General features: G+C 40.2%; 2 protein-coding genes across 4 annotated transcripts; both read right to left on the bottom strand.

The window, feature by feature from the left end:
- Positions 1–10: 10 nt before the first annotated feature.
- trpc6a (transient receptor potential cation channel, subfamily C, member 6a) lies at positions 11–12,989 on the bottom strand. Of its 2 annotated transcripts, XM_005945349.3 has the most exons (14): positions 12,696–12,989; positions 11,502–11,830; positions 9,428–9,560; positions 8,042–8,342; positions 6,765–6,950; positions 5,420–5,584; positions 5,105–5,336; positions 4,388–4,615; positions 3,313–3,577; positions 2,323–2,518; positions 851–1,051; positions 616–672; positions 422–497; positions 11–329 (listed from the first exon to the last, which is right to left on the bottom strand). In XM_005945349.3, exons 1-14 carry the CDS (start codon positions 12,833–12,835, stop codon positions 199–201), a joined length of 2,640 nt encoding a protein of 879 aa, XP_005945411.1. In that variant the 5' UTR covers positions 12,836–12,989; the 3' UTR covers positions 11–198. The 2 variants fall into 2 exon arrangements, with proteins under 2 accessions (XP_005945411.1, XP_005945414.1); XM_005945352.3 differs by lacking the exons at positions 11,502–11,830; positions 12,696–12,989 and adding an exon at positions 10,050–11,492.
- A 2,492-nt stretch (positions 12,990–15,481) lies between these two features.
- Positions 15,482–20,696, bottom strand: angptl5 (angiopoietin-like 5). 2 transcript variants are annotated; one of them, XM_005945354.3, is made up of 8 exons: positions 19,566–20,696; positions 18,564–18,735; positions 18,326–18,429; positions 18,150–18,243; positions 17,147–17,250; positions 16,942–17,062; positions 16,100–16,276; positions 15,482–15,943 (listed from the first exon to the last, which is right to left on the bottom strand). In XM_005945354.3, exons 1-8 carry the CDS (start codon positions 19,620–19,622, stop codon positions 15,624–15,626), a joined length of 1,149 nt encoding a protein of 382 aa, XP_005945416.1. In that variant the 5' UTR covers positions 19,623–20,696; the 3' UTR covers positions 15,482–15,623. The 2 variants fall into 2 exon arrangements, with proteins under 2 accessions (XP_005945416.1, XP_014196562.1); XM_014341076.2 differs by having other exon boundaries at positions 16,091–16,276; positions 19,566–20,684.
- Positions 20,697–22,154: the final 1,458 nt, after the last annotated feature.

Below are 22,154 nucleotides of genomic sequence, written 5' to 3'. Positions count from 1 at the left end.
TTAAATTGAGTCTGTACTTTACAAAAAAATGTGTATCACACTGTCAGTCACATACATTTGACCTTTTATATTTAATGTTTATATTCACATACGTGCATTGTCATTTATCGTTAGTAATGTTGTGTCACTATGTATACAACATCTTTTGACAGTGAATAGGCACTTAATCTTTGCGCTCTTCACTTATGACAGACATTGCTATGATGAAGGCGTACTGATCTCTCCCAGCCTCTTCAGCAGCCCATCGAGCGTCTCCAGGTTTTGTGCTTTTTCTTCTAGCAGCTCATATCGCAAACTGGAAATGTCCTGCTTGATTTCTTTCAGCTCTCCTGGATTCAAAAAAAAAAAAATAGATGCAAAGCTATCAAAGAAAATGTTGATGCCAGCATGGGAGGATAAATGGTGCTCTTTATTATTTTACCTTCAGTGATCTCATCGCTCTCTCTGTCTGCTTGTGCTTTGATGATGTACCGCTTTATTAGCCGCTTCATGATCTTCTGTAACCAGTAAAGGGAAAGGGGTTCGAATTATGAACAAAATGTTCTGTGCAAAAATAACACATTAAAACAAGTAATAAAATTATGTTTTAAAACAGTGAAATACACAAACACGTGCCTGATATCTGGTTCGGCTGGTAGAAGCACCATATCCTGAGTTTTTGCTTACTCCAAGCTGGAAAATTGAGCTCAAATTAGCTGAACAGAATTGTGACATTTCTGTGGTGTGGCAGTAATACCACTGGGAGGTGCTAAGGCTCTGCCACTAACGCTGAACTATCATGTTACCTTTCAAGCTGCGTAAGGATAAATATTGGATATATTAGGGAATTAATCGCCATACTGTGTGGTACCTGGTTGAGTTGTGTCTCATTTTTCTCTTTGCTGTGTCCTTCAACTAACTGCAGGAGCAAGGACTTGATGCCTGTGGCCAGTCCGAGCATAGATTTTGGGCTGGGGACTAGGTTGAAGGGCACAGGGAGTGTCCTTCCCTCCTCAAAGTAGGAGAACCAAAGTTTTGCACGAGCAAACTTCCACTCGACGTCAGCATCATCCTAAAAAAAATTAAAAATCACGAGGAAAACGGGGAAATGTATCAGGGAAGGGAAATATACATGTTTGACAGTACAGAAGGGGGAAAAGCCTGTGGTGCATTACAACCACCAGTTGGTATGAAGTGTGGACCAGCCACTCCTTTATTCACAAGGGGTCTCCACATATTGACATAGCAGATTCTAACAACAGTCCTTCCTCACACAACTCCAAATAGATTTATGTCTCCTCCCAAAGTTAAAACCAAGGATCTCTTGCTTGTTAAGCAAACATGTCAATTACTATGGAGCCACTTGCCCTCAAAAAAAAAAAAAGAAGGAAAACTCAAATCCTAATTCAGGTTAATACTACCTCTGACAAAGTAATAAAATATGTTCAACAGTTTCGTCTTCTCCACAATAATCACGTTTCCCTATATAGGCTCGCCTTTTTATAAACAATGTGTCAGCAAACATACCCGCATGGGCACACAGTGGGTAGGTATGGGTGAAGTGTGGACCTGAGTAAGCAGTGAGCAGGGCAAATTCACTATGGGTTACCCACAGAAAACACCTATGGGTTAGCCCAGGGGGTAAAACTGATGTGGGGCCTTAATGGGCTAACCCATAGGTGTTTTAGTGAGGGTTTTCTATGGGTAAGCCCACTATATGAAAATCCTCACAGGAATCCAAAAGGAAAAAATTACTATGGGCACTACATTAGATGCATCCACTGTGGAGCACCCACAGAATTACTTCTTGGGAGGGCAAAGGGGTAAAACTGCTATGGGCCCCTCATGGGCTAGCCTACATGAGGCTCATGTAGGTTTTCTGTGGGCAACCCACAGCGGCTTACAGAAAACTCTTATAGAGACTCCAAGGCCAACACTGCTGTCAGCCGTGTGTGGGCTCACCTAATTGGGGCTCAGATGGGATAAGTGGGGGTTTACCAAGTCCACACAGCAGGACACTTTACCCACAGGTGGGTCTATACAGGCATAATTGCTGGGTAAAGGAAAAGGCCCTGATTTAATTTAGTTGTATTCACATTCTGAGACACAAATAAATTAAAGTAATTTGCTTCCCTTTATATCTTAATTTAAATGACATTATTTCTCTTTATGAATGTGTGTGTGCTTGGGTGAATGAACCTTGTAGTGAATCTTTGTTAGAGTTAGTGCTATATAAGTACCAGTTCAACGTGCGCTACATGTGGGGCTGCTTTTTCAGCCCATGCTTCATATTTTCAAGCATGCATCTGGGGCACAGAATGATTTACCGTCTTAATGACCTACCTCAATCTCCTGGAAGGAACTATTAATCATGGCAATGAGCATGTTGAGCAGCACTATCACCATGGTAACATTGTAAACTCCGTACAGGACGTAACCAGTGTTCTCGATGAATTTGTGTCCGTTGTTGATCACTACGGATCTGACCTCAGACAGTCCAAATATAGCCCAGAACAATGTCTTGAAGCTCTCCTCCAGGCTGGACGGATGCACAGACGAATAAAGGGACAGAGGGAGAACAGAGGGAAGTTATTTTTGAATTCAAACCAGCCGTACACCATCAACGTCAGAGATACTCTTTTAGTAAATCAACAGAAGGACAAAATGTTTTTTGGAGTTAAAATTACAGAATAATTCAGAATAGTGTTGATATTATTGCACAAACATGCAAGTTTAGCATGAATTTATTTGGCACAATGAATCTGATTTTGAGGCAACATGTCATATTTTTATAATACTCTATTATGACTGTGTAAAGGTTTAGCTGTAACTATTTGTGCTAATGGGTCCCAAGATAAATGCAAGATTCTTTTCATTACTGCCACATAATTTTGCTCTTTGTTTTGAAATCCAAGATACTTTAACTTTTTCTGGACTCAAAACTTCTTCAGCTGTAGGGAGATCAAATCCCTCCTGGGTGCACTGATGATAAGTTTTGCCCACACTATAACCACAACCAGTGATAACGGTCCCAAGGGCTTGGTTTTAAATGGTGACAAGCCACAAAAATGTTGGGGCTTCTTTTAACTGTAATAACCACAAAATGAGTGGGTCTACCAAAGAAACAGCTCTCAGATCTTGGATAAGAATAGTTAGAAAGGATCAGGATATAAAATATCTGTGAACCCTTGTGGTGATATCCTTGGTTTGGATTGGTAATCCATTGTTGATCAAGAATTGAATCAAGTTTCATGATGAATTCGTCTGTGCAAGTTGATGAAAAAAATAAATAGATAAAAAAACAAATTCAGATGTTCACTGGTATTGACTTACGTTGTGAAGGCATCATTTTGTTTTGCACCCAGGTAGTAAGAGTACAGGTTGAACATGCCGATCATGAACGCCAGAAAGACCAAGATGAAAATGACCATGAACTTAAAAATGTCCTTTACTGTCCTTCCCAAAGAGATTTGCAGGGGACCGAAGCTTTCGTTGGCCGGGAGGATATAAGCAATCCGAGAGAAGCTCAGCACCACTGCGACCGCGTACAGGCCCTCTGATACCAACTGGGGATCTGACGCCACCCACTCGATACGAGCTACAAAAGAACACAAGCATAAGTCAGAAAATCACCTTTGATTAAAGCTTGCAATTATTGTTTTAAGGCACACTGAAGATTATTTTGATAAATGAGCACAAGCCGGGCACTAAAAATGCTATTTAACAAAGGATGTGTTAGCCACGCGGCTTAATTTCATCTTGTTCTCTTTAAAGAGAAGGAAAAAACAAAAGTTAATTTGCCAATAAGCACAGGAAAATCTAGGGCGACAGTGATACTTTTTACTTTTTACATCTATAGACTGACAGCTACAACAGACACAACATTAAAGCCATGAACAAGTGAAGTGAATCTTTTCCTTATAAATCAATCTTCAGCTCTGAAACCTTGGGTTCTGGCATTTCTGCCGATGTTACTTTGATGCTTGCAACCTGCCTAAAAGTTGTTTCCAGCCAATCACATCACCTCATGGCAGTGTCTCCCAGCAGGAAGGAAACATGTGTCTTTTGTTCTGTTTCAATTCAATCTTATGTATACAGTGCGAAATTACAACAACAGTCACTTCAAGGTGCTTAATATTGTAAAGTAAAGGCTCTACTATAACACAGATTGTCCTGTAAAGACTCTCCCCTCACCCCCAATCGGTCATGGCGCATGGCTACCCCTCTCTGCAAGAGGTTTCTTCCTGTTAGAAAGGAGTCTTTACTTCCCACTGTCACCAAGTACTTGTTTATAGGGGGTTGTCTGGTTGTTGGGGGTTCTTTTCAAGTGATTTGCTGCTGTATAAATCAAGCACATCATGGTATTTGAATTAGTTCATGCGATGTGTGAAAATGTGAAACTGCTCACCCATAGTGAAGTAGCGTATCTCCTTAGGCAGTGTGACATTAATCAGCGTTGTGTAGTTTGCATACACAGAGGTCTGTGCTAAGTTAGCATGTCTCAGCGCAGAGAAGCGGCAGCTAAAGGAAGCCAGGAAGATGGCGAGCATCCCAAAATCCAAGAAGTTCCACGGCTCAACCAGGTACTCCCCTGGTCCTTGGCTCCAGATCTCCTTTACCTCTGCCCAAATCATACCTGCAGCAGGAGCACAAGAACACAAATGACATGATTCGGCAGATGTGCAGTTGTTTTTTTAACCCTTGTATGGTGTTCGGGTCTGTGAGACCCGTGTTCAGTTTTTTTCAAAAGAAAAATTTAACAATTAATTATTTTTTCACGTGTAAATGTGTTGTGTCTTTCCACTCACTCCACTTGATTATAACTGATTTATTTATAACATTTTATATAAAAGAAAAACGAGAAGCACATTAATTCATAAATGTGATCTAACAAAGGTAAAGGGAAAAAATTAACCATGTTTGCTGTTCATATGTCTTGTAATTGGGATGAAGTAAACATCTGTTGAGTAATTTAACATAAAATTGTTTGATAGTGTTAATTTGGAAAGCCAAAACTCTAGCGGGTCCACCAGACCCATGAACACTGGCTGAGTAACAAAAATACGAACAACACACAAGGGTTAATTGTTTGCTTTTTTATTATCTATCATCATCTTATGCTCACCTATGACCCATGAGATGATAAGGATCTCCATCCAAGTGAAGGGTGTTGTAGTCATGCGGTAGAGCAGCAGAGGGTCAGAGCTGCCCGGGAGCTGATGGTGTGTCATGTTTGGCAGCAGGGTGGTGCCTGCAAAGCGGTCAGCAGCATTCAGGATGAGAAGACCCAGGAAAATTGTAAAGGATGAGGCATGAGCCACAAACTTCATGAAGGGGCTACGCATCACTTTTCCCACCTGAGAATGAGAGATGGAATAACAGAAGGTTGAGAGGAAAGCTTGCACTGTGAATGATCTTTATGGATGTAAATATTACTTACTCTGGTGCATGGGGCAATCCAGTAAGCCACAGCCAGTCCAGGCAGTCCTATAGCCACCGCCAGCACCACCAGCAGTTTGATGGCAGTGGTTTGTTGTCTCAGGCCAGGCAGGTTCTCATACCAGATACTCAGCAGCTGCTGCTGGCAGTTAGGATGAGCCACAAACTGAAAGGCACAGATGAAAGAAGTAGGACAGAAGAGTTAAGGAGAAGGAAACAGGAAAATAAAGGCTACTGGAAGCTTAAGGTAGAATCCTTAAAGTGTGATTCTATTTTTATTTATTTGAAACAGAGAAAAGCAGAAATCCATTACACCTGAGAGCTGAAACTAGAGCAGATTTATTTTTGTTTTTATTGATCTGAACATTTAATCGATTTATGAAGAGTAATTTTCTGGCATTTTACAAACTGATTAATGATTGAAACCACACAAATTGGCTTCTAAAACGATTACATCAGACAGCTGCAATTAGAAATGAAGACAGATGAGTTCAGACTCAGCTCAACGTGACTAAGTGCTACAAATATCTTTATATCAAAAACACTTGTCGACAGCATTTTGATGTTTCACACTATAAATTCCATTTTTCATTTCTATTTTTTTTAATTGATCTTAAAATTAGGCATTGTTTCCCAGCATCCATAGCTGTTGTTGTTGTTGTTGTTGTTTTTCTCACCTTTGGATATTTGTCTGATTTTAAAAGTTTGTTACCCTCATGCAGTAATGTTACGGACAGTCCAACTCATATAGAATTTTTTAGACAGACACCATTACTGATATTTGGTGATTTAAAAATCTGATATATTAGCCGATATTTTTTTTTCTTTCAGGCACACTAGAAAAAAAAATTCCCCAAAATGTGTTATGTGTAGTTACTTTTTACTAAGATAGTATAACAAAGCAGTTTAAAAATAAACTTGTTTTATTGTCACATGACTCGTTTACACTCTGCCCAACTCTGCTCAGATCAGCTGGTTGTTCTGAATACTTTTCCAACACGGGAGCTGCAGAGCACCTTCTAGTGGAAAACTTATGTAATAACCTTCGCAACACAGTTAAGCGATGTTTCTTCGTTTTCTTCTTTAGTTTTCATTTATCAACCTAAAAATGGAAATTATTTGCCAATACTGATATATCGGCAAATAGCTGTTATCGGCCAACATATCAGTTTGGCTCTATGTCGTCCACAACCGGAATGACGATGACAGTTTTTAGTAGGATATCAATCTAAATGGGTTATGCTGCTCCCACAGCACAGATAAATGTTTGCAATACTTCTAACTTGCTCAGAAAACCCATGTTTTATCCTGCCGCTGTGTCATTGCCTGTTTGAGAACACACTGACCTTTTTGAGCTCGTATTTGATGGCTAATTTGAGCCGTGTGAGGGAGGGGCGACCTGGTACATCATAGCTATCGTCCGAGTCAGTTTCTCCATTTAATATGGCCTCAACTTCCTCCGTGCTGCGACACAGGTCCAGAAGGCCCACCACGTAATCCTTGCACTGGCTCGAAAGGCGGGAGTAGTCATTCTAGAAACATGATGGAGGAAATGTGCATCAGGAGTGAAGCATTTGAGATGATTTGGTAAGATGCTAGTAAGATGCAAAAGGTAGTTTTTAAATGATGTTTTCATTTATTGAGAGCAAAAAGCTATCCACACTTGCCCCTAAACCTAATAACTGTTTGTGCTATTTCTAGTAGCAAAAACAGCAATCATGCATTTCTGAAAGCTGACAGTGAGTCTTTCACAACGCTGTGGAGGAATTTTTAGCCTACTCTTCCATGCAGTATTGTTGTCATTCAGTCACATTGGAGGGTGTTTGAGCCTGAACAGTCTGTTTACGGTGATGTCAAAGCATCTCCGTCTAGTCAAAGTCAAAGTCTGAGACCAGACTTTGACTAGGCCACTCCATGTCATTGCTGCTTAACCTGAGTGCTCTTGAGCTTCAGGGAATGAATGGACATTCTCCTTCAGGATTTCCTGTTAGAGAGCAGAATTCATGAATATATCAAGTCAACAGCAAGTCATCCAGGTCTTGAAGCAGCAAAGCAGCCTCCAACCATCACACTACATCACCACCACCGTGTTTGGCTGTTGTCATGTTTTCGTTATGGAATGCTTTGCTAGTTTTATGCCACATGTAACAGGATACAAAGCTTCTAAAAAGTTCAACTTCTGTCTCATCAGCCCACAGAATATTTCCCAAAAGTCTTGGCAATGTTAGCAAGCCTTTGTGTTCTTCCAAGTGTGACAAATATGGAAACGAATAAGAAATCGGGAAGGGGGCAAATACTTTTCACAGCATGAACATCAAGAAAAAAATGTGTAGGCTGTATTTGGACATCTCTGCTCAGGCATCCTGTTGTTTATTTATTGTACAGTACCCACAGCATACTTTGGTACTCTGAGCCCAGCAATAATTACAGCTGTTGTTTATGTGTCAAACCAAAAATCTGAACAGTGACCACAGGATCTAGACCGCCGTCTGTTCTTCTCTTAAGGTTCATAAAATGTTCATGGGTATGTTTTAGGGTATGTGTACAGCAGTGATAACAGACAGCGCACATTAGTTCTGCCGGACTTGTGTTTGCATTTTTGTTCTTGTCGTTGTATTTGTACCTTAAATTCTTTCTCAATATTAGCTAGCATGGCCAGTTCATTGCTGAGCTCCAGTGCTGCCAGCACTGGATCCTCATTAGACAAGGAGAGGTAAGCAGGACTGGCGAGTCCTCTGTAGGCATTGATCCTCGATCGGGAGTGGCTGAAGGAGTCAAACTGCTGCTGGTAGTTGCACGAGTCACAGCCACAGAAGTAGTCATGAGGCGGATCGATGCGAGCCCCTTTACTTAGCAGGGTGTAAACAATTTCATATTCCTGACAGTGTGCAGCCAGTATCACTGGAGTCACATCATGAGAAAACCTGCAGGAATTTACACACAGAGAAACATGCAGATAGTACGCAGTGTCAGCATTCGCCTTAGCTTCGTTTCTGCAAACGAGGTTTAAGTTTCAACATTTTTATGAATGTTATGAATTTATTTAATGAACTTTTCTGCAAACTAACTGCAAAAAAGCAAAAAAAAAAAAATATCAGCAGCTGGAGCAGTCAGTGCATCCATCATAGTTACATTGCGTCACCAAGCATGGACATTTCCATTTATACCTCACTACCCCCCTATTGTCAGCTTCTTGTTGTTGACTCGTATGAGACTATGACAGTTGTGGAACATATTTAACTGCTTTCTTGTTCAGAGATAGATTAGATATAATATCTCCAATCAGCACATATGAAGCTACTGCCAGAACTAGCTTAGCTTAGCACAAAGACTGTAAACAGGAAAATGATTTGCTGCTAAATCCATCTGCCAGGACTTCTAAACTTAGTTTCTTTAATGCAAACAAACTTAGTTGCCAGTGGAAAAAAAAAAGCTGCATGTAGCTGCATGATGAAAGCAAAAACGAGCCTTGAAACCAAATATTAAGGAGAGATCTGCATGTCAGGAACTTGTTTTTATAAAACACAAGTTTTGCTATTTTATTTATTGAAGCTTTAATTTGCAAACTTCACACAACAGCTTTATGAAGCAGCAATAGCAAAAGAAAGAATCTGCTGCTGCTGATAAGCCACACCTTGCTCATAACATGCTCATCCCCCACCCCACTTCCTTCTTTCCATCAGCACCCATGTTCATGATTATCACATAAATACACTACCCACACTTCTCTTAACCACACAATAACTGGATACATTTGTGGCTAATACTGTCTCTTTATCTTACAGCATCTGCCCACCATAAACTGAGTAGCTGCTCAAGTGTCTGAAAGACAGAATTACACAAACCATTGAGGTGTTTAATAAATACTCAATACATATCTAAAAAAGTCTCATGTTTATGCATGTTCCAAATGTTTTCCTAAAGTGCAAATGTGCCTAATAAAGTGTCCGCTATTACCTTAAACAAATATACAAATGTAAGTAATGAAACACCTCTTCCTCACACATACCTTGTCCCGTCCTCATCATAAGCATAGAAGTCATCCAACATGTCTGCCTGAACGGGGCTTGCTGTTAGACGACGGGCGTCTCTAAATGAAGGGTGGCCCAGCAAAGTCTCTGTGATGCGAACATAACCTTTACCTAAAACAAAAACGGAGCAAACTTGTTGGCGGTACAACTTCATTTACACTGCTGTTGCTAAAATTGCTGAATCTTAACGATAACTCTAAAATGTTAGCTTACATAGCATTTGGTAGTTTGCTGGAGTTTGTGATCATTATTGCAGTTTTTTGGGGGGGCTGGTTTAAAGTATTTTTAACCATTACTGAAGTAGTTGTTAAATTTCCTAATCATTTGTTAGCATGCCATAATGGCTCAAACAGAATAGCTCAACTTGAAAGAAAATGGTCCTTTGAACTCATATTTTACTACCTTAAAACATAAACTGTGGAGAAATTAAATGTATATTTTCCTTCCAATGCCTGCAGTGCATAACAGATTTTGATAAGGACCGCCGTTATCCCACGGGCCATACTTGGAGAACCCCTGATATAGGCTATCTACTCAGGTTGGTCACAGTTTTTCAATACTACATCGCCTGTATTTTTATTTTTTTTAATGATGACTTACTAAAGAAGAAAACATACATCCTCAGCCTTCCTGAACAATGGAACCAACCTTTAATATTGTCTTTTTTAAAGCAACAATCTTTTAAATCTTGTAACTGCTAACAGGAGAGGCTAAAAGTCTAGCCTTTTGTACTCGTGCTAAATTAGCATGTTAGCAACTTAGCTAGACAGGATTTTGCAAAAGCCAAAGTTTAGTCGTCTTGGGCAGTAGTTCTCCAGGATTTCTCAGGGCCTTTCAAAGGTTTTTCTTTAGGCATTGGCTTCTTTTCCCCTCATTTTTAGTCCAGACCTGAGAGACGCATCTGAACCTTCAACTGATCCATTTACTGTTCACTGGCCTCATTGGAAGGGTGGCTGTCAAGAAGACCTTCTTAAAGAAGGAAAACAGGAAAACTGAGGTTTGCCAAATTTCCCAATAAGTGGACTGAAAATCTCTAGCAACAGGTCATATTGAGCACTGAATCCAAATATGAACATTCTGGTTCAAATCATCATTATTATGTATGAAGGAGGTCAGCAAAGACGTACAACAGTAAGTTGGTGGAGAGTCTTTAAAGGTTTCAGGCATCATAGACAGTGGTGTTGAAGATGTTGTTAAAACCAATGAAATTACGAACACAGAAAAGTAAACTTTTTAATTTTGATCCGTCGTGCAATACCATCTGAAAAGCATCTGATTGTCAGTGGCTTCATTATTCAGCATGACAGTCATCCCAAACACACTGCCAATGATTAGTAAAAGCATACCTGTATAGAAAAACACACACTTGCATACTATCAGTGATGGACTGGCCTCCCCAGAGCTCGGACATCAGCATTATTTAAGCAGTGTGAGATCTTGACGAGAACAGAAGGCAGCCAACATCCAAAGTAAAACTTTGAATTTCCTTCAACAGACCAGAGAATGAAGCTACAAGAGCTGAAACTATGTTAAAGAATAAAGGTGGTGATACCAAACATTGATTTTGAAGTTTGTTAGAATTGCACTCTTTTTGCTTTATACACTACATTCCCATTGTCCTAGCAAAATATAAAGAAATAAGTAAAATGTAAAAACGTAGTCATCAACAATCTCCTCAAACTAAACACAAAGTATTTCACCAGAAATGGTCCAAGTCTGGCCCGTTTGAGCAGAAAAATGCCAATGCAACTGTGGTAACATTTTTGCAGGCGGCTGAGTGGCTGCAGGATGTATGAGAAACTTGACTCAGAGGCTGTGGTACAGAGGGGTTAACAGTACTGAGGCAATTAATCATTATTATTAAGCAATGTCACTAGACTCATAAAGAGACACAGCTATGTAAGGACACAGATTAACGGATAAACGGTTACATAACTGTGGTTCCATCCAGTCAAGCAATGTGTTGTGTCTGACATCTTTGGAACTTTTGAGTGATATAGAGATTTTGCCATATTATGTGTTTTTGGCCATACACAAATAATCAGGTCTTACTGATGGCTAAAAGGAGAGCGTCGCCCACTCTGGCCAAGTCTGCCCTCCCCAGCAGCAGCTCTGTCACCTCCAGATGTTCGTTGGCCACTGCCAGCTGCAGTGCATTTTGGCCCATGTAGTCAACAGCGTTGACGTTCAAGTTGGGTACATGCAGCAGCATACGCCGCACCTCTGGTATGTTCCCGTATTCAGCTGCTTCCAGGAAACGCTGCTCAACCTCTGACAGGCTGACTGAGGGAGCTGAGAACATGTAGGCAGGTCCACGGAGAGCCTGGCGTCGTTTAGCAGCAGTGAGACGAGCCATAAGCTGTCGCTCAGAGTTACTGTGGCTGCCAGAAACAGAAAAAACACTCGGTGTATGGTCCACACATGAATTTACACACAATGTAGTTCTCAACCAGAACGGTGCAGGTGTGCTATCCACACAAGTAATGAGAGAGAGACCCACACACCCGTGAGAGAGCACTGAATCACAGTTAACCTCATTCATATACTTGCCTACCATAATCTGCAATTAGTAGATGTAAGTTAACTTTTACCTGGAGAACAGATGAAATAGTATCAAGTTACAACATTTTCCTGGTTCTGTATTTCTTTCTTAATATTCTTTTAAGATGCATTATCTAACATTCTGTTCTGCTACATCATATGAGGTTTGTTTATGCCATGATGGCTTACAAGGTTTGCACATAAAAACGAAGTACTCAGTGCATCAAAAAGACCAAAAGGATTCCCAAGCAGGCATCAGTGTGTGACGAGAGGAGCATAAGAAGAGGTTGAGAAATCCTGTAGCACTGAGCACTGAGGCTAATGTAAATAACGAGGCAGGAAATGCAAAAAAAATGGTTTACATTATAAGCATTATGTTACTCATAAGTTAAATTACGTTTACTAATGGATCATGGGTTCTGAAGTACACTCTCTAATGTACATCAGTCTCCCTCCCTCCATCCCAGAGCGCTGACCTAGAGTTAAACCCAATGAGCACCTGTGGCTGTTTTGCTGGTTGCAAGTTAAAGAATGCAAACTGAAAAACATTGTGCTTGCAATATTTAGTGAAAATTACCATCAGGCGTCCAAATACGTTTTATCTTCTCCTTCAAACTTTTTAAAATCTGTCAGTCTTATCCATGATTTTAACAAAAAGATGCAGAGGATGAGCATATATGCCTGCTACACCTCTGGCAGACTTACCCAAGGCATCGTCCGGAGCAACACGTTTCCTCTCCAAAATCATCGTACATGAGCAGGTTATCACGGCTCCTGGCTCTGGGGCTGTCGCTGTAACCTGCAGTCCGGCTGGCATGATGAACTGCAAGCGGTCTGTGGTTCATCCTGGAGGTGATCGACAGCAGAGGCTGTGCTCCCGTTTCATGTGAAAGACTAATCAAGTGTCTGTGGCACGTCTCTCTCTCTCCGTCTCTCTGTCGCCCTCCCCCTCTGGTTTTTTCTGTGTTCTTGAGAAAGAATGCATCCTTCTGGGTCCCACAACACTTTTCCTTACGTGACGCATTGAACTTTACAGATGTGGGAGGAAGCTCAGGGTTGCGACTGAACAGGCTCAGAGTTACTACTGATGTAGGGTCATATTTGTCTCAGTGGTTTCACCAAGTCCTTCATCTCTTTCTTTGATATTACTCAGTATTTGTCGTGGCAATAAAGGTGGATTTGTTACAAAAATAATAGGAGTAAAGAAATGAAATATTCTCATGATATAGTGTCTTACCAATAGTTGTATTTTTGACTTGTAAGATGCTATTTTAAACTGCATTGTTTAGAGTACGTGTTGAGAGTTTTAGTGTGTGTGTACATGCGTGCAGAAGTGACTGATGGCTGATGAACAGCAGATGAGATTCCTCAGGGTTTAAATTCCCTGTAGACTTTGCTTCCTGTGTGCTCCCACTCTCAGCTGATCCTGGTCCAGTGTGGGAAAACTCTGTACCCAATCACATGTGTTCATGTGTTTACAACTGTCCAGCTTTTAGTAGCAATATTGTGATCATCTTCTGCTTTATTGTCCCATAATTCTTTTATTTGTTTTGTTGCTACCTATGTCAGCTGAGAGCACTTTTTGTCTGCTTTCAAGCTGAATTTCACATTAAAAAAAACCCTTACAGTCTGTAAAAAGTCTCAGCGTGAAATCAGCCTGATAAAGCAGGATCTCCAATGCACAATTGTGGCAGAGAGAATTGCCTTTTAAGGACCTGATTGCTGAAGATTAGCCAGTTTGGATGTGTCGTGGCGTAGGGGCGTCACATTTCAGTGGGAGAATAGTCGGGGCAATGGGGGTAAAGTCTGACAAATGTCACCATTGTGGGTTTTTGTTAAGATTTGCTCGTCTGAACAGAACAGACCTGAGATCTGGATGTAAACACTGTCAGCCTAAACATACACACTCTTACTGAGGGGCACTGAGTGGACAAGTACCTGGACAGTCCTTTGTGTGTCCTCCTCATGTGTGGGTGTGCGTATTGATTAACTGCAGTGATATGTAGGCATACCAGACCACACATAGAGCCGGCGCTCCTTCAGTGTTATCACCTGAATCACTGACGCTAAAACACACAAGCACAAACACACACATAGCACACACACACAGACAAACTTTGGCACCAACAGGACACCGTACATGTAAGCCCCACAATGCTGCAGCTAACTGGAGTAGAGTTACCAAAGCCGTATACTTTAAAGACGTCACTTGAAACGATGAAGCCACCTGAGTTCAAGATATTTCGCTCATAGTTCATGTTTTGTTGGGCTGAACTCTGAAGAAGGAGGGGAGGAAGAACAAGAAAAACACACACGCACACAAAGGCCCGGACCAAATTGTTTCCTGTGTGGAAGCAGCTGTTCTGCAGCCTGTGCATCTGTTCTTTGTCCAATAAACCAACCTGAACCTGCAGCTCCTTCCTTCACCCAATCCCACCATTTTCTCGCTCTTCTTTACTTCTTCTTTCTTATTTTTTATGTAACAGGTAAAACTTAGACACACTCCAGACTCTCCCGAGTTTGTTTTTTATTCTGTGTTTTCTTTCTCTAATGTGTGAATAATAAGAAATCAGTATCACCGCTGGTTTGTTGGACACCTGCGAGATTAGAATACACCAGTTTCTGTGATTTTCTGGCGAAACTAAACAGTCTGAGGTCCTGCCAGCGTACTCAAGAGGCTGCGGTTTTCATTACAGCTGCAAAGTGTCTAGTGCTCATCCGGAGAGACGATAATAACAGCGTCTGATTCTTGGAGCGCTCAAAAGTTCTGATGCGCATGAAACTTTCCTGATTGAATCATCATTTGGTAAAAGATTTACTGAAACAGGAAGTCTTTAACACCACGACCTTGAGACAGGTATGAGCTACTGTTGGTCGTTACTGTCTTACAGGATTACCAAACTTGATTGCTTTTAATCAATGACTATCATGTGATGCACCTGAAGGGGTGAAACCACGAGGTTTCTGCAGACTGATTCAACACGGTGGTTACACTGAGATGAATCAGGGGGCTGATTCAGTTTCACACGTCAGTGTGAATGTGACCTCGGGGAAGAAGAAGCCCCAGTTTTCAGCTGTAGCCTCGGTAACCTTTTCTCTCTAATCCAGTGATTTGATTGTGGAGCAGGGAGGGTACTCTGGGTGTCTGAAGCAACAGAGGTCCTCTAGCTTGCTAACGTATTTATTTGGGGAGGTCGCATTTAGTTTCTGTTTGATCAGACCTTTGCAGGGTTTTTCTTTTTTACTAATCAGGCTTGGATTTCATGGTTGCGGATTATTTCTGCTGCAATAGTGACAGAAATAATCTGGTCAATACTAATAAACTGCATGTGATGTAGGTCTCAATCGGTACACTTTGCTGAGATTCACAGCGCCACCTACTGGACTGGATCAGTTTAAGTTCTCCTCCCTTACCTTGGTGTGTATGTTAGCTGAACCAAGATCAGTTGAAACTGACAGGAATGCAGCAGAGTTTGCAATTAGTGTAAAAGAAGAAGAACACCATAAGTAATTGGCTGATTTTATTTTATTTTATGTTGGTCACAGTGAAAATAGTAATCCAGAAGAACTATATTCTGTTTTAATGAAGCTTTTAGTCATGCATTGCAATGATCCATTTCTTCCCATCATCTCTCAATTATTGGTTGCAATCCTCCTGATCTTCATGGTGACAGATTTGATGGTGTAGGGGACTCCGTTGTGTCTCCAGGTGTCCCACACGATGTGCGTCCTCTGCCCCTGGTTTCGCTCTGTGTCTTCGGGAGAGCCGTTGAGATTTGCCAGACCGCACTGATTGAACCACCACCCCGTGTGGTTGTGGTGAATGCTGCAGCTCTCCACCGTGCAATTGCCAATGGAGCAGAAAGGGTTGCAGCCATCATTGTCGACATCTGAGGCACTGAACGGTGCCGTGTCCTGGTTCTGTTCCTGGTTGTAGCCTCGAAACGCATCACCTGCACCAGAGCACGCAGAAATCCATGCAGACATGCAGGAGACACAAAATAACCAAGTGGACCGGTCGCCGGTGTTTTAATTTGCACTTTAGCAATTTTTAAAAAAAATTACATTTGTTTTGTGAAGTTTAACTTATTAAGCCATACCTGCACTACCTGCATATCTGCCCAGGTGTATGCTGAAGAACTGCGTTTCACTGTCAAGGCGGAAGTCATCATACGATGCATAAGAGGTGACATCGTCATGGGAGACTAGAGCAATGTGAAGCTGGAATCGAGTATCCTTCTGGTTTACTATGTGAAACACCTTCTTCAGGCCCAACCAGTGTTCTCCTAAACACAAGACGAGAGATTTAGTGGTGAAGTGCAAGGTATAGTTCTCAATATGTGTAGACTGATAAAAATGAGACGGTGTGACAACTTTGAGGAAATGCTATGATACCTCACTAGGTGATGGCTAGCTAACCTTAGTATAAATACTGGGAACAGAATCAAAATGCTAGCCTGCCATCCATACACCGATAGTCCTATATATACAGCAGCAGCCTATTAAAACTTATCCTCTTCATGCTTTGCTAACGTTTCCTCTGTGCTAGTTGTTATGCTAGCACAACTTTATGTGCTGCTCAAGCAAAAACCATTGATAAAAAATTAAAGTTCCTCCTAGACTGCAGTTCCTCCAATGGCTGCTTTAGACTGGATCAACAAGAAAGTCGATTCCAAAAGTAAAATACTCTGTAACGCACACCTTTAGACTGTATTAAGCCTTAAAGTGATAGATAATTATGGTTGTTGTGGCAAATGAATTCACTCACAATGGAAACCTACGAATCCCACAACCTCAGGTCCAGCAGATAGTGAACATTATGTTGGTCAGGGGTTCCCAAAACATTCTTTAACTGATACTATAAAGTATATTTTGAGCATCTAGCTTACCACCATATAATGTTATTTTTAACAGTTCAACCTCAAAGAGGATCTCTTTGATAATGTACAACCTGCAAGGTGTCCAAAGCCATCGACATAGCCATCCCAGGATCTTTTGAAGTCAGTTAAACCGTCACTCCTCCTCTGCATCACCGTCCATCCGCCTCCCATATAGTCCATCTCACAGAAAACCTGCAGGACAAGCTTTGCTTTGAGTGTCGGCCACAGAGTGAATAAATCACTGAAGGAGTGAATGAATGAATTATATACATGTACCTCAAATGAAGAGTCAGTGTTCTCTGGGTGGACTATGTAAATGCCACTGGGGATCTTGGGGACGACTGACACGAGGTTGTCCTTGATGTCGCTGCAGTCTCGTCCTAATCAATGCAACAAACACTCTGTTTGGTCACCAGGAGAGTAATTTAATCAAATTTATGGTGAAGCAACTTTTTTGATTTATAGCCACTAATGACTTGAAGGACTGTGCACTTCATGTAATAATTAGTCACTGAGCTTAATATAAATGGCATCAATTTATTCTCCGCCTTTGCCGCACAATCATTATATATTTGTCAGAGCTGTTTTTCTCTCTGTTTTTCTCCGTCAGAGCTGTTTAGTTACTCAAATGAGGCACAAACTATTGAGTTATGATAGACTGTACAAGTTAGTGGTGCAGTTCAGCATCTAGTGGAAAATATGTACCTCCAAATTTGCAGATTTTGAAGATTTCTGATGTACTAAAGGTTTAAATACCTTCTGGTGTGGCTTTGTGGGTCAGAAAAAAAAACTTTTACGAACCTCAGATTTTGAAAAAATGCTGTTCTGTTGATTCTATTTAAACCTTTTTCTAAAACTGATATACTGGAGATTTCATTTTTAAATAATGGACAAAATTATGCACCAGGTTTAAAGATATCCTCAAAGGGAGGCCATAGTGTTTATATCCACATTATCTTTTATTTATATGCTGTTATAAACATAGATCACATTAAACTCAGCTCTTGGCTCTATATGATGTTTAAACAGGGGATGCCATTAATATGGTGATCTCTGGATTGAACCTACTGTTTCAACCTTATCTTTGTAAGGGGTAGCCTATTAGAAGAAAAACAGGAAGGGGAAGGAGCTTCAGTAGCTTCTTAAATAATGATTCACAACTTAAATCACCAAAGGTACAGTACTTTTCATAATTCACCATGTCACTGGGTGTTACTAGTTAGCGTTTATGTCTTTCAAGCTCTATAATCACAATCATATGTGTTTGTGTGTGTGTTACCATGAGATTGTACAGGTTTCATGGAGTACATCTCAGTGTTGCTTCTCTGAACTTCCAAGCTGAGAGTTTGCACTTTGGTCATCAACTCTGTGACCTGGAAGTATGACATCACTGTAAATACATTCAGCCAGTCTGACGATCACAAACACTTAACAGATGTTTAACAGATGTTTAACCTGACTGCTTAGGATGTCCAGAGCTCTCTGTTGCGCCTCCATCACATCCCTCATCAGTTTTCTGTTGCTGCGTCCAAACGCAAGCAAAGACTGCTGCAGCTGACCTGAACACACACAAACACACACACACACACACATACACACACACACACACACACACACACAAAAGCACACACACTGAACAACACATGAAGGTAATGGGGCTAACAATAGCACAACAAATCAGAAAAGGCTTTACCACAAATGGATTGTTTCTCATCTCGCAGGAGCTTGACAGTGATGTCACACGGGATGGTGCATGAGTCCTGACCTTTGACTTCACCAAGAGGTCTCTGATCTTTGACAGGAACATCAGCGAAATCTCGATTGTCTAATTCCGATTGGTTTATATTACCTCTGTTCTCGTTGTCCTGGAAATCAGGAGAAAAGGACAATGAGAGAGTTCAATCTATAAGGCAGCACTTATGTGTAACTAGCCTGGAAAGTATGACTCCTGTGGCTCATTAGAGACTGAATAATGTCAGCGTTGTGTTTGTTTTCTGCCTTTTATATATCACATGGTTTCTTATTTCAAATGTACTACAGAAAATGTAGTTTGTAGTCTACTTCCTGACTCAAGTCCCCTGAGTCAGGAAGTAGACACTCTGTTAGTGTTTTAACCTGATTAGCTGTTGTGTTTTAACTTCTCCACCACCACCAACCGAAGGAAAAAAAGACTTTCATCGTGGGATCAGCAGTGCTGTAGGTCAAATATCGCACTTGGCTGAGAGTAACTCCAATAAACCGAAAAAAGATTTGTAACCGACAGTAAAATATGGCTTTTGAGGTATTTCACTTTATCGTTCCACTACAGCACATTTTGGATGGAAATTACACATTATTGCATCAGCAAAATAAATTAAAAAATCTACTTACAATATGTGGATATATATGCATAACAGATACTTTTACCTGTATATTTTGTTAAAAAATACTTATTTTCTTTCATTTAAAACACAAACTCATAACATGATCATTTTAAAAATGATATAACTAATTAAAAAAAACAAGAATTTGTGGCTAACCTCTAAATCTCTGTGATTATATGGGCATTTCTTGAAGCACTTTAACACCTTTAAATGAGCTCCCTCACAAGTCATAATTTATAGCTTCCTGCTGTAACTCCTGATGGAGGAGTGATATTGATCAATAAGACAGATGACAAGTTAAAAACATTCATAGCATGCAGTGCGGTACATACTGCGTAGGAAAGAAGCGAAGGCAAAAGCAGCAGGATGACAGCTGCTGTCCACATCATCTCAGTCTTTTCTGACTGTGATTATTTCCACCAGGAGCTGAAGGAGCTGAATTCGGTCCGCCAGCAGACACGCCTTCATATGTTCTTATTTTTCCACAAATTCTTTCCTTTTCTAATCGTCTTCTCTGCTCATCTACGAAGTATTTCTGCATCTTCCTTTCATTTTTTAAACTACTTTTTTTTCTCTACACTTCCTGTCCAACTGCTCTTTCTCCACCTCCATCAGTCACTCCTACTTTCTCTTGTTACATTCCCATGACAGCATACCCTTTAAAAGAGGAGGTCACATTTGTTGATAAAACTCTGGCAAGTAGCTGAATCTGCTGATTCAGAGCCATTACCTTCCCCCTCAGTGTGTCTATTACTGAGCATTGTTGTTTTACAGGTTATATCCTGCCATCAGCATGAGAAACAGATGTGGAAAAGGGAAATGGGCAGCTTGTTTTAATGTAGGAACCTTCTCCCTCTGCTTGTGTCTCTGCGTGGGAGCTACAGCTGAAGGTAGGGAGGAGTGAAGGCAGGGTGTCTTTGCTGCTCGTATTTCCCCCCAGTTACTCTGTTTGAAAACAGTCTCACCCTCCTTGACAGTCAGAACAATTACTTCAGTTAACTTGGCACTGAAGCAGTAAAGAAAGCATTCCACTCAGACTCCAGCCTGTCATTTCCCTGGAAAACTGTCCTGCAACTGCCAAACTGAAGATTTGCTGCTGTTCTTAACCTGTGTGAGTTTACAGCCATGGTCAGTGACAGGAATGTGAAAAAGCCACATGCTGCAGCCTCTGGGCCCCCACATCTGTCCCACGTTACATGCTCTTGTAAAACAGTCTGTACAAGTAAATGAGAGCTGAGATAATGAGTATATTTAGACATGACTGCGTGATTAATCAAGCAATTAATCAAACATACAGTACATTAAAATCTGTTTGTGTTACCAGGGAGGATTGATACTCTCCTATTCCAGCACAGTAAATGTGACAGAGCTGGGAGAGAGTTAGCCTAACATAAAAGAGTAAGTACGGATCTGGCCTGGGTAAAGCCTGAATATTAGCCATCCATCCATTCTCTTCTGCACATCCTTATCAGGGTCGCAATTGGGCTGGAGCCCATTCCAGCTCCTGAATATTATACTGTTGTTATTTACTAGCTAATCTTATATGACTAAAGTGGAACATGCTGAAATTAACGGCAACATTTTTCCACATTTAGCTCAAAACCTTACAAAAACATGTTTTTTCGAGTATTTTTTTACAACATTTAGTAAAATATTTGTAACTTTTCATCAAATGTTAAATATTAAATCTAAATGTTAAATATTAAATCTAAATGTTAAATGTTAAATTTAAATGTTAAATATTAAATCTAAATGTTAAATGTTAAATCTAAATGTTAAATCTAAATATTATATTTACATCTAAATGTTAAATGTCTAAATTAAATTAAATCTAAATGTTAAATGATTAAATCTAAAATGTTAAATTTAAATTTAAATTTAAAAATAATAAATCTAAATGTAATGTTAAATCTAAATGTTAAATCTAATGTTATATTTAAATCAAAGTTAAATTAAATTAAATATTAACTAAATAATTAAATATACCAAGTAATGTAAATCTAATTTAAATAACTAAATATTATATTTAAATCTAAATGTTAAATGTTAAATCTAAATACTAAATGTTAAATGTAACTAAATGTTAAATTTATACAGTTAAATGATCTAAATCTAAGTTAATAATGAAGTTATTAACTAAATGTTAGCTAATGCAAATTTATTGTACGGATCAACGGAAATACCAAAATAAAAGCTTCCCGAAAACCTCCGGTGCAAAATTGTGTCTGTTCTCCTCACTTCTCCCCGCCATGTGCTGCTTCACTTCTTGCCTACGAGCATGTCCAGCGATTTTGCTGGACATGTGCTGCAGCGATTGTGAAGTGGAGACTGCAGCTGCTAAGAGTGCACTACTGCTGAACCTTTGGATGGCCGACAAAACGGATCTTCCGATGTTTTCAGCTAAATCGCCGGACGTGCTTTCTCATGGTCGGGTTATGGCTGAATTCCAGTGGAATGACGGTCCCGCCATAATAGACGTTCCAGCCATGTGTTCCAGCCCTAAACCTAACCTTATCCCTAACTATAACCTTATTCCTAACCTTTACTAGCAGTTAAATGACGTAAAATAGCGATTTTTAGAAAATGAAAGAACATGCGTAGATTAAGTCCAAACGGTTCTCATGCGCTCTCCTTTTTCCGATGCCGTAATTTAGGAACGTGTTGGGTACCCGAAAGCATAAAATGTTGACAATTTGTCACCTTGCGAAAATTATTAGGCTTTGGGAGTGAGAACGTGTCTGACCACTACCGGCACACTTTTGCACCGGAGGTTTTCGGAAAGCTTTTATTTTGGTATTTCCGCTGATCCGTGCAATAAATTTGCATGTTAGCCTAAACATTTAGATTTAACATTTAACATTTAGCATTTAGATTTAACATTTAGATTTAGATTTAAATATAATATTTAGATTTAACATTTA

This window comes from Haplochromis burtoni, unplaced genomic scaffold (assembly GCF_018398535.1).
Source record: "Haplochromis burtoni strain Fernald_Lab_line unplaced genomic scaffold, NCSU_Asbu1 Contig_447, whole genome shotgun sequence".
NCBI classification, from domain to species: Eukaryota; Metazoa; Chordata; class Actinopteri; order Cichliformes; family Cichlidae; genus Haplochromis; species Haplochromis burtoni.
Note: the sequence above shows the minus strand (reverse complement) of the source record. Positions and strands in the feature narration are given on the sequence as shown.